Here is a 16094-nt window from a genome sequence, read left to right as displayed (position 1 = left end):
TTCTTCAGACAATACAAAAAAAGGCATGGAAGTTATCAAATGAGCAAGTAATATTATTAGCAAAATACATGCTTGGCAAGTCACCAAGCAAGATTTTTCTCAGATAAGATGCAACACAGATAATCTACTTGGGCTTAATGGAGCTCATTTTATTTAAATTCAAAGTACAACATTTTTTCCTAGACAGAGAGAACTCAGAATCTATGAAACTCCAGTTTTATGAAACCACTCAGCATCATATTACTTGCCTGCGTTAAGATGTAATTTCTTTGTGCCTCTTCTATGGCAACAAAGCTGGCATTGATATAATCATTTTCAGTATTTTGCAGTTTAACACGACTATGATCATCTAAAAATAAAAACAAAAATGACACACCATGAATTACTCCAGGATATTTCTTCAGAAATGGTCATAGCTTTATTAGGAAAAGCTTATCTTGCTAAATATTCAAGAATGAGATAACAAGAATAAGGTTAGTTTTCTTTTTTGTCCTACAAATAAGTTAATGATGATTTAAAATAATTTGAATTAAAAGTAAAAAAGAGAAATCCTATAGTGCAATAAAATAAAATACCTTCCTTATTGGAAGCAAAATGCTTACTTCAGCCAATGTTTTGCTCAAGTGATGACTACTCTGCTTACAGGGGAAAAAATTGATTGCAAAAGAGTTAGGACTAAATTTCTAGGGGAAGCAGTATTTCATTATTCTTATTTATGGCAGAACTGGGCTTAATGCATATTTATATGCATTTTTGTTTGGAAATGCTTTAATAACTTTTCATTAAAAAAATTCTAAAAAGGTAGAGTTTAGAATATTCCTCTCTTTTTGATTTACCAGACTGAAAAAGAGGTTTCACAATCTGTAGAATACAATTCAATACAAGTATGCCTGAAAGAAGACATATAACAGCTTACTCTACTCTTTTTCAGAGGTGGAGGATTCATGGGTGTAGAACATTTAATATACTGACACAATGATGGGTTGGTTTGAATTCCTCCTCCCTCTTCTCTTTTAAAAAAAATTCTGTTACAGGGGATGGTTGGAGGGAAGGCAAGAAGAATAATGCAAAACAAAAGATAATAGGAAAAGTACAAAAGTAATTAAATTTTTAAGTAAGTATGTTTTACAATTTGGGTATAAATTTGTCTCTTTTCTATAAAAATAAAGGTTCCTTAAAATCAGATTTCACTACTTCCAAATTTAACATAGTTTATATATAGGCTGGGCAAAATTTTGCTTTATATATGTAGAAGTACAAACAGGAGAAACTTTTTATGACATACAACTTTAAGAAGACCAGCTTCTTAAAAGGCATACATTTATAATTCCATATACATATTCGCTTCAAGACAATTTAAAAACAAACTGTAAATATCTGCATAAAAAGAAGAGCTGTTAAACTTATAATTCTGAAAGTACAATTTCAGATATGTACAATTAAAACCAGATTGTGAAAATATAATTAAATAAATTGAGGTTTGGTGCTTAATTCCACAAAAAATCATCTATGTAGCAATTTTACAATCTAGTCTACAATTTCCTGCCCTCAATGTTATAATACTTAGAAATATTAACTAGAAATCTTCCAGTTACATTATCTCAAAAGAAAAGAAAATGCTAACAGGTTTTACTTTCACATATCAATTTATCTGAGATGTTTCTGTTGGATTGAACCCAAGACCTTTGTAAATATTACATGTCATTTGCCAACAGGAAAAAACTAAGATCTTGTTATAGTAAATCACACATACTAGTGTTCTCGGAAAGATGAGGTCAGCAAGCATTGTTTTTTTTAACAGTTTAATCACCCTTTAACTGCTTTATTATGTTGGAAAAGAGAAAGCCAGCTACACAATTAACAAAATAAAAACCACATATCCCAGAAAGCTAGCTCACTCTTAACAGGAAATATATGAAAAGGTCTTTTTAAATAATGCCAAATAAACTAATCTCAAAGTGCTACTAAAACACAGCATCAAAGGGCCTTGTTTCCTTGTGTAAAGCATAGAAAGGGCATGAACACAAAATGCAAAGCCACATCAGCTGCATAACTGGGATAATTCAGTTGGTACAAAATAAAGACTCTAAACAGGAAAAATTCAGTAGGGTATACTGATATAGCTACATTGTATATTTATGCATGATTCTACCAACAACATTTCAGAAACTAATGGGGAGGATTTTTTTCCATACTTCTTCCTCTTCCAATTTTGAAGTACTCCAACTATGGCCCAAAACTTCAGTGGATAGAGTCTCCTCTGAAAATAGGAAGTCCTGGGTTCAAATCTAGACTCAAACACTCCCTAGCTGTGTCACCTTGGGCAGCCCCTAACAGTCTAGCCCTTCTACTCATCTACCTTGGAACAGATACTTAGTACTGGTTCTAAGACAGATGGTGGTAAGCGTTTTGTTTTGTTTTTTAATGAAAAAATTCACATTTCGACTTATTCTCAATTCTTTCAATTATTTCTCTATTAAATTTATAGCATTCACAACACCAGCAACAGTGCTCTACTGGAGCTTCCAGAATGAAATCTTTCAGATTTTAAGAATGACAAAATTTTTAAGAGAAAGTAAATAATAAAAAAAAATCTATTTAGGATCTACCCCCTAATTGTAAATCGGATCCCAAAGCATCTCTTGCTAGATGAAGGCACATTTGAGAGTGGAAGGACAGGTAAATTGAGTTTCATATACATATAAGATCAAAGTGGATTTTTTTCCTTTCACTAAAAATTTTTTTTAAATATACATGATGATAATTGAAAACACCTTTGAAAGAGGAATTTACAAAATGCTGAAGACCAAAAATGAACTCAATTTGCAGGAGAAGTAAGAAGGAGTTTTTTGGCATCAACTATAAAACATACTATCTTAAAATGACTTATTTGAACAAAAAAATAATTAGACAATTTCAAAAGAAGTTAAACTAGCAGTCTTTTCGATGAATACTGAAGAAATTATGACTATGATTCATGATTTCCAGCACAGACAACAATAAAAGTAGGGCATTACCATTTCTCCAATTAAAGAAACACAACTTTTAAACATCTAATAAAATCCTGCTACTTCCAAATTGAAAACCCTTTTTCTTAAAACTGTCTGCCCAGATTCTTCCAGCTACTGCCTCAATTCATCTCCTCACACCTACTCACAATCTGCCAACTGTCCCATCAACAAATTCCAAAGTTTTAACTTCTAAAACAGTAACTAGAAAATGTTTTCTCCATTCCACATTTTATTCTGCCTTTGTCACACAACTGTCTGTGCTACAGAATACACTTACATGCCTGTAACTTATTTTTATTTATGCAATTCTCTTTTTAAAGATATTGTGAACGGAGAAAAACTCAATTAGTGGAAATGGTGGTTCAAGTTATATTGCTTGACATATCACAAAAACAACCCAAACCACACTTCCACAGGAAGCCTGATTTCAACATCTTATAACATCAGTCACAGAAGTATCATTTTTTCTAAATGACATCTGCTTTAAACTCTTGTCACTGAGGTTTCTAAAAATACTAATAATAAATACCATGAAGAAACATATATTACTAACCCAAGTGTTACATAGATTGGTTTAAAAATAAAACAAACTTCTGAAACCCATCCCCCACAACAGTAGGTTTTCTGAGAAATGGTTTCTTCTGTCAAGAAATGACTAGTTTTAGACCTGAACTCAGCTGACAAGACAAATTAGTTTCCTCTTTCAATACTGTCATAATCAAGTTCTTTTTCTCTTATAATTTTACTCAGTTTGACCCCCATTATAAAGACATACTTATTTTCTTTTTTTGCTACTTTCAAAGGTTGTAAATAGGAGTCAAACTTATAACTAGATCTTAAAGACCAAGTTGAAATAAAGATCAAACAAATACTCTTATTTTATGTCTGTTACACTAGGTCAAGATGATTGGATTTCTTGATAAAGCTTTTAAATCTGATTTTTTTCTTCTTTTTTTGACTTAACTATTTGAGATATTTGTTAAATGGAAATATAACAGCATATACTTATATAGTATTATGTTTCTTTTATTAAAAAAAAAACCTTTTTTTCTAAACCCTTACCTTTTGTTCTAGTACCAATTCCAAGATAAATGAATAGCAAAGGCTAGACAATTGGGTTTAAGTGACTTGTCTAGGGTCACACAGCTAGGAAGCATATGAGGCCACATTCAAACCCAGATCCTCCTGACTGTAGGCCTAGAACTCTTAACCATTATGCTACTAGCTTCCCTTATACTAACTTTTTTTTAAAGAATTCAAAGTATTCTAAAGAAATTTTATTTTATCTCAAGATGGAATAATCAAATTCTAAAAAAAAAAAAAATCAAAGAATGATTCCATTTATACCATGTGTCACATTCTCTAACTGGATAATCCTCAAAGCTTTTCTCTTGGTTCCAATGGTATTACTCACATTAAATGCTTGTTGATAGCTTTCTTTCTCCAGGTCAACTTCCTACCTGTCTGACTCTTCTCAATACCTTCACTGGATTACTTTTACCTTCTAACCCCTTAAATGTGAGTACTGCCCAAGACTGTCCTGGGAAGCTCTAAATCTGTCCCTCTTCCAAACTTCCCTGTTTCTTTCAAGACTACTACCATCTTGACAGTCACCAAGTTAATAACTTCAGAATTATTCTTCTCTGTTCCTTCTCAACCCTATGCAATCCAACCCAACAAACATGTACTAATAAGCAGCTATACTAAGCTTAGAAAAGTCTAAGACAAAGAAAAATCTCTCCTTCTAAACCTTACATTGTACAGTGGAGAGATACACATGTATAAAGGAATCATTCAAAATTATTAAGTGCCTTCAATGTGTAAAACTCTTAAGGATATGAAAACAAAATTTGGTCTTGGGCCTTAAGAAGTTTAAGGATATAATTTGAGGAGGAAGGAGAAAATTTCAAGAAACACAACCTAGCTTTGAAGGAAGCTAGAAATTCTATGAGAAAAATGTTCAAGAGATTGTACTGTAGGCATGTAATAGAAAGGGATGAGGGATGAGGAAGCATTTCATCATGACTGAGACAGGTCTATATGCTGCTGTTAGTTGCTTCTGATTACTCCCTCTATAACATCTCTCACAATCTTCCTTCCTTCCCCCACCATCCCACTTCTCCCATTAAATTGTTAAAAACCCAAATTTAAGCCCTTATCACCTCACATAAACTATGATTATTGCAAATTGGTCAATCTAGCTTCTGACTACCATTCAACTAAAACAGCTCTCTCCAAGTCAGCAATGATCTCTTATTTGTCAAATCTAATAGTTTTTCTAAATCCTGATGCTTCTTGATTTCTGCAGTCTTTTAACACTGTTGATCACCGCTTTCTGGATATTCTCTTCTCCATGGTGATTTTAACTAGTAATCTTTATACTTATCTGACCACTCCTTAGGTCTCCTTTGCTAGCTCTTCATGAGGCATATTTTCATTAGTTCAAGGTGTTCCCCAAAGCTAGGTCTGAGTCGTTTTCTCTTCTCCTTCCATATCTGACTTGGTGATCTCATTAGTTCCTAAGGATTCATTTTTTTCTATGTAGATGACTCAGATCTGAATATACAGCCCTATCCTTTCTCCTAAGCTCTAATCTTTATTAACAACCACCTTTTGAACACCTGGAATTGAATGACTTCAGACATGTCAAACAGAAAATTCATTATCTGTCTCTCCAAACTCTTCCCTATTCTGAACTTTCCTATTACTTTCCCATTATTGTCAAGAGCACCATCCTTCTCTCAGACACCCAAACTCACAACCTTGATGTCCAACTTAACCCTTCTCATATTTCCATTACATAATACCCTTCATTTCTCCCTTCACAACATTTCTTATGTATGCCCCCTTCTATCTACCTTCTACTCATACAGACACCACTCTGATTTAGAACCTCATTATTTCATATACAACCAAGTACAATAGGTCACTTGGTTTTCTTCCTGCCTCAAATCTCTCCTCATTCTAATCTATGCTCCATGCAGCTGTCAAAGTGATTTTTCCTAAAGTATAAGTCTGACCACATCACCCTTCTTATTGACTAAATTCCAGTAGCTCCTCCCTATGACTTGGAGGGAAAGAGGAAGGAGGAGAGACAGAGAGATGTTCTCTTTGGCTTTTAAAGCTCTTCAAAGCCTTTCATATAGCTATTTTTTCCCATCTTGTTATACCTGACTGTCCCACACACATTCTATTCTTCAGCTACACTGGCCTTCTAGTTGTTCCTTGACATGTCCACTCCAACTCCTAACTTTGTGCCTTTGCACTGGTCATCCGCCATTCCTCAATTGCCCTCCTTGCTTTCTGCTTTCCCTAAACTGCCTTCAAGACTGAGCTCAAATTCCATCTTCTACACAAGGTCTTTCCAAGCCCCCTCCACTATTAATGCCTTCTCTTTAAAATCACTTCCCAAATACACTGTATATGCCATGGATGTAGTTGTTCACGTATTGTCTCTCTCATTAGAATATGAAGGCAAGAACTGTATTTTTTTCTTTTTCTTTGTATACCTAGTGATTAGCTCAGCAATTGGCACATATTGCTTAATAAATTCTTTTTAGTGGTGATGATGAGAACAAGTAGTAGCCAAGTATAAGAATAAAAAATTATGAAGCTGGTTGTAGCTTAAAAGCTTTATTAAATCAAAAGGAGGAAGAGAGGGAAAAATAGGTACTTTGCTGGCTAATCTGTGGCTGCCATTGTGGATCTCCTTGCTACACTTCTACATGGGTCCAGTCAGCTCCATCACATGCGTGCAAAAGACCCTCACTTTCTCCTTGCCTCAACTTATAAAGTGTTTTCCATCCACTAACTCTCACACATCACATCTCAGGAACCAATCATAGTTTCTTAATTTGCCTGGACTGCCCAGGAGGGCAGTGCCTGGGATATTGCTCTGCTGTCTGGCAATATTCTTGACTCCACTGCTTCCTGTCTCCTGACTCTTAACCTCCCTTAGCAGTGGCTCGTCTGTCTCAATTTACTCAACGGCATTTGGCCTCCAGGTGACATCAAGATAGCAATATGGGAGAGAAAGAAATTTACTTTAGACATAAGGAAAAATGGACCCCAGAAAAAAGCTATGGATGCATAAGAAAAACTTGCCTCCTGATGTTAACTGACAGAAACCAAATCTATTTATTTTTGAAGTCTGTTACTACCAAGGTAAAATGCTGTCTGACCTGATTTTGAACCACTTTTTCAATGTCAAAATCTTATCAATCCCTTTGTACCAACCCTATTCTCTTCCCTATCTTTTCATTGTTTTCTGGAGACCCTATTAAAAAAGGAAAAGATTGGAGGGAAGCTAGATGACAGTGGATAGAAAGCCAGGCCTAGAGACAGGACAGTCTAGGTTCAAATCTGGCCAGAAAGATTTTCCCATCTCTTCCTAATTATAACTCCACAGTTAAGTTTAGATCTGGGCCCAAATAGTCCTACACCATCTGAAAAGCAGAAGGAGGAGGGATGGAAATGATTCCAACTCTATTCCCCTCCTACCCTTCAACCAAATGAAATCCTCTAAGTTCCTAAAGCTGAAACCATAGACAACAAAAAACTTGCTTCCTCAACAATCACTACTTTTACAGGTCCCTTAAAAAGTAAGGGACCACCCACAACATAGATATGAGATGTTTCCTGTACAAAAGGGGAAAGCTGGGAAGCCACAGTAGAGCTGCCACACCACTACTCCAATGTGGATATAAACCTCTAAAGATGGCACAATACCCTTTTTTCTCAAACCTTCCTAAAGTCATTGCTAGAATATCCTTTAATCTTATTTAGACATATAAATCTTGTATGGGTTTCTCTTTCCTACCCCCCAACATCTCTTCTATGTCCAGAATTTAAGCTCCTAGAGGGCAGGGACAATTTCCTTTTGTCTTTGTACCTCCAGCACTTGGCACAATGGCTGGCACACACTAAATACTTAATAAATGCTTGTCACTTAACTGATTTCCTTTACCTAATGAAGGTGCTGAATTACCAAATAATCATTTGCTTTTGGAAAGGTCTTTGAAGCCAAAGGGAGGAAGTGAAATAGGGGAAATGCTTATGTCTCCTTGGCTTTAAAATTCACTCAAATAACCTTTATTTTAACTGCTTTAGGGAGTGGTCCAAATTGAGGGGAGTCCTAGGAATGTCTGTAGGCAGCAGGGACAAAAACAAACATATAGAAAAGGCTAAAGATTAGAAAATGAGGGAATGTTTGTGGTGGCAATCTACAGAAGGAAGCAGGGTCTACTTGAGGCCAGGGGACAAAAATTAGGTCTATTGGTTCTATTGGTCTAAGTCAGTAGTCTTCAAAATAGAGTGTACAAGAGATATACCATTTTATGCATGGAGATTTATGAATAAATAAAACAAATTTCTATTGCTAATTACTTATTCTTTTAAAAGAATTAAATTGAGTTAAAATTTATTATATTAATTCACACTGTCACCCTGATTGAGTCCATATATAGGTGAAGTATCCCTGTTTTGGCATATTACAATTCTATTATAATTATGTCTCCTTAGGTAGAATTATGATTTATACTATCTACTTTTAACTAAATGAACCCACAATAAAAAAGCCAATGGCCTAAAAAGGTTGTTCTAAAGAAACTGATGTCTCAATATAGCATAATGTGATTCCAAGGAAAAAAAGTGACAGAGCTGACATTTCTTCCATATTAAGAGATTAAAAACAAAAGCAATTTAATAAGATTTGACAAGAAATTTAAAAAGATTTAAAATACAAATATGAAATACAAATACCATTGCTGAGGAACCTTGACTTGTGTATATTGTAATGTAATATATTAACTAATGACATTATAAAACCATAGCTATTAGTAAGACACTTAAAAACTAAACTTTTGTTGCCAAAATTTATGAATCACCTATATAAACTCTCATATTTAGACACTTTAAATTTGGGAACAATTTCCTAATCTGTTTAAAAATACTTAAAAATTTTCAGTGGGTTCTGAATACTTTTATTAGAAATAGAAATATTGGGGACTGCTAGGTGTCTCAGTGGTTTGAGAGCCAGGCCCAGAAATGGGAGGTCTTAGGTACAAATTTGGCCTCAGATACTTCTTAGCTGCATGACCCTGGGCAAGTCACTTAACCTTTATTGCCTAACCGTTACCACTACTATCTGCCTTGGAACCAATACCCAGTATTGATTCTAAAGTGGAAGATAAGGGTTTTAGAAAAAAGAAAACATAAATATGTAACCCTTTCAATGTCTGTGAGGTATCCTTTTCAGCTAGAATAGCCTTTAAAATTCAATACTAAAAGAAAATGATTTTAAAATCCGAATACAAATTGTTGGATCCTCTCTCCTTTAGTAATACTGCTTTTTCTTGATTCTACTCTCATCTATCCAACCATTCATACTCAGTCTTCCTTTGCTGGTTCTTCATCCAGATCATATCTAATAATAGTAGATGCCCCTCTAGGTGCTGTGGAGGGACCCCTCCCTTTTCACTCTATATTTTCTCACCTTGGTTATCTCATCAACTCATAGTTCTCCCAAATCTATATGCCCATCCTAATATCTCTCTTGAGCTACAGTTAAGTATCTCCAATTGCCTTAGACTCTTAAAATGGTTGTCCCATAGACATCTTAAATTCAACATGTCCAAAATAGAACTCATCTACATTTCCAAGAGAAAAAATTTTCATTTATTAATTATTTTAATAAAAAAATTTCACATTAAATTTTCCAAAGTTATAAGATCAAAGTTGTCTCCCGCCCAGAGCTGACAAGCAATTCAATCTGGGTTATAATTTGTCCCTTTTAACTCTAATACTACAAAGACACCACCATCCTCCCAGTCACTATAAGGTAACCTCCATATCACCTTCAGTTCATCACTTTCACTCACTTCAGAAAACCAAACCATTAGCCAATTTCATTACTACAATGACATTTCTTGTATAAGTCCCCTTCTTATCATTCACACAACCATCACCTTAGTTTGATCCTAATGACCTTTGATATAGTCTAATGGAATAACCTCCTAATTGGTCTCCTCACTCTAATATATTCTCCACTTAGCTGGGAAAGTGATTTCTAAAGTTTATATCTGATCATCACTTCCCACAACAGGTCAATGAGCTTCAGTGTTTTCCTGTTATCTCCATGATCAAATTTAAAGTTCTCTTACCTGGTATTTAAAGTTCTTCCTAACCTAGCCTCTTTCTTCTTTAATTTTTATTTTTAAATATTTTTCCATGTTTACATGATTCATTTTCTTTTTTTCCCTTATCTCTCCCCTCTCACAGAAATGACAAGCAATTCCAGTGGGTTGTACAAATGTTATCACTTACCTATTTCCATATTATTCATTTTTGCTATAGAGCAATCTTTTAAAGCCTAAAGCCCAAATCACATACCCATATATACAAAAGCAAAACTTAACATCACTTAAGTTCTTCAGGAGGGTCCTGGCTTATTGGATTGCTACTAGTAGCAAAGTCCATTACATTGGATTTTTCCAAAATTTTTTACTTTCTGTGTTCTCCTGGTTCTGCTCATTTCACTCCTCATCAGTTCACTGAGGTTCTCCCAGTTCATATAGAAATCCTCCAGTTCATCAATCTTTACAGCACAATAGTATTCCATCACCATCATATACCACAATTTGTTTAGTCATTCCCCAATCAAGGGAAACCTTCATTTTCCATTTTTTTTTTGCCACCACAAAGAATGCGGCTATGAATATTTTTGTACAGGTATTTTCCCCCTTATTATCTCTTGGGATACAAACCTAATAGTGGTATTGCTAAATCAACAGGTATGTATTCTTTTAAAGCCCATTGCGCATAATTCCATGTTGCCTTCAAGAATGGCTGGTTCAATTCACAACTCCACCAGCAATACATTAGTGTCCTGATTTTGCCACAAGTCTGTCAACATTTATTATTTTCCTTTACTGTCATATTGGTCAATCTGCTAGGTGTGAGTAGTACCTCAGCACTGTTTTGATTTGTATTTCTCTAATTATAAGAAATTTAGAACACTTTTTCATGTGTTTATTTATAGTTTTGATTTCTTTGACTATTCATGTCCCTTGACCATTTGCCATTTGGGGAATGGCTTAATTTTTTTTGTACAATTGTCTTAGCTCCTTATAAATTTGAGAAACGAGACCTTTGTCAGAGGTTTTTGTTAGGAATTTCCCCCCCCAATTTGGTGCTTTCCTTCTAATTTTGGTTGCAATGGTTTTATTTGTACAAAAAGCCTAATATACCATACAAACATAAATAGAATATGAAACTTATTTAAATATACAAGAAATAGGGGGCAGTTGGACAGCTCAGTGGATTGAGAGCTAGGCCTAGAGACGGGAGGTCCTAGGTTCAAATCTGACCTCAGACACTTTCCAGCTGTGTGACTCTGGGCAAGTCACTGGACCCCCATTGCCTAGCCCTTACCACTCTTCTGCCTTGGAGCCAATACATAGTATTGACTCCAAGACTGAAGGTAAGGGTTTAAAAAAAATTTTTTTTAAATACAAGAAATAAGAATTATTACTATGTTAATGTTCAAAAGACATCTGAGCTATCAATAAGAGAAAATGTTGCAAATCATTAATAGTAACAGAAATTCAAAGTAGGACCATTTTAAGGTTCTACATTCATCAGAATGGCAAAAAAAGGAACATGACAATGGTTGGAGGGGAAATGTGGCAGGGCAGGCACACTAAGGCATTGGTGCTGGAATTATGCATGAATTAGTTCAGCCATTCTGAATAGCAACATGGAATTATATACTTTGCACATTCTTTCAGAGTCATTTCCTATTAGAAATAAAAGAAAAATATGTCCAAAAGATATATATTAGCATATATGAATATTGTAATTGAAGACTACCGAGACATAAGAAATTATAAACTGGATGAATTTAGAGAAAGTTGTGAAGACTTATATAAACTGATACCTAATGAAGCAAGAAAAAGGAAAAGAATAATTTATGAGATGATTATAGCACTGTAAAGGGAAAATGATAAATGCAATGACTAACCATAATTCCAGAGAACCTATGATGAAATATATTATCTATCCACCTCCTTATAGTGGACTAAAGGTACAGAATAAGATACATATTTTTGATACAACCAATGTGTTTGATTTGTTTTGCTTGATTTGGCTTCTATTACAAGGAAGAGGTTGGTTTTTTTGGTTTGTTTTTAAATGGGGAAGGGCAAGATTGGGGAGAGCAGAAGTGATAGAAATACTTACAGTGATGCCCCTCAAAAAAAGACACTCGGAAAAATGCAAAGACAAAAGGAAATTGAGAGGGAAGAGACAAGGAAAATAGCTTTGAACTAATGTGTTGAATGCATTAAGTACTTTTAAAAATGTAAATTGCAAATGAAATGCAGATAAGATTGAAAGGGGAAAAAATCTTTGCAGCAATTTTCTTTGATAAAAGGCTCATTTCCAAGACACATAAGTAACTAAGAGCCATTTGCTAACTGACAAGTGGTCAAAGGATATGAACAAGATGTTTTTCAAGGAAAAAAATACAAGTTATATCTTGAGACATGAAAAAAGACTCCCAATATTACTGTGATGTTAAGAGATTCCAAAAACAAAGAAACATAGGAAGATTTAGACGAACTGATGCAGAGCAAAGTAAGTAGAGCTGAGAAAACAACAAACCCAATGACTACCAGCACAATCAAAAGTAAATAGATTGGGCTGTGATTTGGCCTAAAGGATCTAGAAAGCAATTCTGAATTAGCCTCCAAAAAGTCACTAAACTATGTGTACCTACCAGAGACAACCATACTAGGTCAAAGTTCCAAAGAGATTTTTAAAAAATTCTCTATATTGTGAAGATAGGATTAACTCTCCCCTATTTATTTTTTAGATTTTAGCCACCAGAAATATATTACCCCCCCCCTTAATCCTTAAGAGTGTGTGGGGGGGTGTAGGGGTGTCTAACAGGTGAGAAATAAAAAACAACTGACTGACCCCTGGGCAGTTAGACGCAAAGTTAAAGCTGCCATTGGTCCAAGTAAAAGTGGACCAAAGGCACAGTAAGTAAAGCAAAGAACTGTCTTTAAATATGGTGGTATGGTGTGACGAGGTTCTTCCTCTTTGAATTTGGCCTTAGAAGAGCTCAGGCTTGAGACCTCAGACTGCTTCCCTTTGGACTGCCAAGTGGGTGAGTGAAAAAAGGCTGACTCCCTTTCCTTGTTTTTTTCCGGAGGCACTCGTCTCCAGAGAGGCCCCTCATCGGCTAGAAGTTTAATTAACCTCTGTGCCCCCCTTTGCTGGGGCCTCTGAAGCCTTGCCTGGTTCAGATCAGGGCAGAGTAGTTCTCTCTGTCTGTCTCTCTCTGTCTCTGATTTTCCTTACTTTTTACTATTTGTAAATAACTACCATAAAAGTCATTCTAACTTGAGTAATTCACTTGGAATTAAGTAATTAATTCCTGGCAACCATACTCTTAAATACCCCTTAAAATATACAAAAATATTTAAAGCAAATCTTTTTTTAGTGACAAAGAATTGGAAATTAAAGGGGGTACTAATCAAATGGGAGAGTGGATGAAAAAAATTATGATATAAAAATGTAATGAAATTCTACTCTACTGAAAGAAATAAAGAGAAAATGTCAGGAAAACTTAGGAAGATTTGTCTGAGCTGATGCAAAATGAAGGAGTGTAATTAGGAGAACAATTTATATTATACCAACATTGTAATAATTAACAATTGGGAAAGACTTAAGAACTCCAATCAACCACAATAACCAACCATGATTCCAAAGAACCAATGATAAAAAATGCTACCTACCATCCTAAGAGAGAATGAGACATTCATTATGGAAAGGTTCAACATGGGAATTTTGCTTGATTAAGCACACCTGTTTCAAAGATATTTGGGAGGAAGAAGGGAATGCTTGATAATTGAACATAAAAAAAACCAAGATGTGCATAATAAATATCATGACTTCAAATACAATCTTCTTTTTCTGTTCTTTTTATATATTCTCTGTGGTCAAAAAAAGTGTGTAAAGCTAGCTGATTTATTTGGAATTAAACCTTTTAATACTGGTTCACAAGCTCAATGCTCTGAACTGAATGACACAAAGAAACAAAAAATAAGAATGCCACTATAAACGGGACCAGTTTTCATTCCTGCAAACTTTAAACAAAAATTTGGAGCAGATAATAAGACCTAATCTATTAAAACGAGCAGTCTCAATCAAATTAAAATTTACTATATATTTCAAGGGAGAGGTAGGCAGTGAATATATACTAAAATCACCTCAAAATTTACTGGCTATTACTTTAAATTCTTTTTCCAATCATACATCGACAGTTAACACTATTGCTTTAGTTTTATGTTTAATTGTATCTTGCTTATATTTAGAAGTTCTATCTCCACTCCCCAACCACCACTCCAAGCTCAATTGTACTTTTCACCCCCTCCCCCCAAATCCCTAAGTACTTACATGGGCTGACATCTCTGTATCTGTTTCGATTTCTATTTTCTAGAGATTTCGCCACTTTATGAGGGTAGTCATGGGACTGACTTCGAATTTCCTTAAAATAATAAAAATATAATTTAATAATCAAACTTCTCATACTGCAATCAATAAATTACTTTCCTAGTCACTAAATAAGCTATCTTCAACATAAGCATGAGCAAGAAAATATATGAATGGTGTATATAAAAGTAGAGCTAATTTAATTCTGTTTACTAATTCGGGGAAATTTTACAATTTGATTGATATAATGACCATACTGATGAAACTGATAAACTAAAATTATTACTAAGTTATTGAGAAAAGAAATAAAGAAACAGTATGTAAATGTGCTATGCAAAGCAATAGAAATAGTATTTAAGAAATTGGGGAAAACAGTTGAGTCAGACCAAATATACACCAAGGAAAATAATGCTAGAGGCAATGCAATCTTGAAAGCATGGAGGGATTACTTTATAAGACCTCAGGGAAATAAAGACAAAGAACAGAAAAAAATCATGAATATTAATACCCCTCAAAAATCATCAAAAGCACATTAAACTACCCAAACTCATACCACCTTTTCATCCTTACAAAAGCTTTATGAAATGATGAACAAGTGTAATGAGGGTATTGTTGATGAATGCAAATGAAAGGAAGAGATAATCTCCAACAAATAAAATCTCCACAGCAAAAGGCAACTTCATATACAATGACTGAAAAAGGAAAAGACTAATCCGTGAAAATATGGTTTGCCAAGATTGTGAATTGCAAAAACTGTAAAGGTTTTGGCCAAACTATAAAAATAATTTTTAGTGTCTTGATTTAAATAAAAAATAAGTGATCACCATGGGAAAATTCCCAAATATGAAAATACCCAAGTCAGCTAGGTTTTATGGAGATTTTAATTACTACAAATGAAGGAATTAAAGGGAAGGGAGAGAGAGAGAAAGAGAAAATAGTAGAAAGGGCATTAAGGGAGAGAAAGTCAAGTCTTTATCACTCACCACAAGATTGTAGCAAGCAAGCTCCAGTCCTTCACTGAAATCCTCAACTCCTGAACTGAGTTCAGAGACCCTCCTCTGAACTCCTGAACTCCTGAACTGAGTTCAGAGAGCCCCTTTTAAAGAGAATTTTCTCATGTCACCTCCCCTAAATTTTCACATCTACCAATCATAGTAGGCGCTTTTTCCCTGGACTGCCCATTCTTAGTTCTCACCACTCTTTAGTTCTCACCTTCTCTGGGTAAATTATATCTTCTGAGTATTTCATATCTCTTTTGCTAAGCTCGCCTTTTGTAAGTTGCTTGACCTTTTAGTGATTAATTTAACCTTTATAGGTACTTAGCACCCTTTTGTATTAGATCTAAAAATAGACCACCTAGCTTAGGGTTTTTGCTTCACTATAAGTATGAATTGGGGACTTCTCATTGTTCAATCAGGAATTTGCAACTTTATCTTCCCCTAAGGCACTGTCTGAGCAGGGTGGAGTAATTTTAAAGTTCTCAATACATTCCTGATCAAGTACCTCCATTGTTAAAAATGGGGAATAGCTTAATCAAAGCTTCTGAAATAGAGTCTGAGCAGTTTTAAGATTCACACTACCAGATCC

General features: G+C 34.6%; 1 protein-coding gene across 6 annotated transcripts in view; it reads right to left on the bottom strand.

Moving 5' to 3' along the window:
* PTPN2 (protein tyrosine phosphatase non-receptor type 2) overlaps positions 1–16094 on the bottom strand; it is a 107846-nt gene that overhangs the window by 68142 nt on the left and 23610 nt on the right. For 5 of the 6 annotated variants that reach the window (XM_007487741.3, XM_007487742.3, XM_007487740.3 and 2 more), the window contains exons 2-3: positions 14472–14562; positions 249–349 (exon numbers count right to left, since the gene is read on the bottom strand). In XM_007487741.3, coding sequence (XP_007487803.1) covers positions 249–349; positions 14472–14562 — 192 coding nt within the window. Of the gene's footprint in view, positions 1–248; positions 350–14471; positions 14563–16094 lie in introns of those variants that run through there. The other variant, XM_007487745.2, reaches the window with a different exon arrangement.

Source organism: Monodelphis domestica, chromosome 3 (genome assembly GCF_027887165.1).
Source record: "Monodelphis domestica isolate mMonDom1 chromosome 3, mMonDom1.pri, whole genome shotgun sequence".
NCBI classification, from domain to species: domain Eukaryota; kingdom Metazoa; phylum Chordata; class Mammalia; order Didelphimorphia; family Didelphidae; genus Monodelphis; species Monodelphis domestica.
This window is presented reverse-complemented; position numbering and strand designations above follow the sequence as displayed.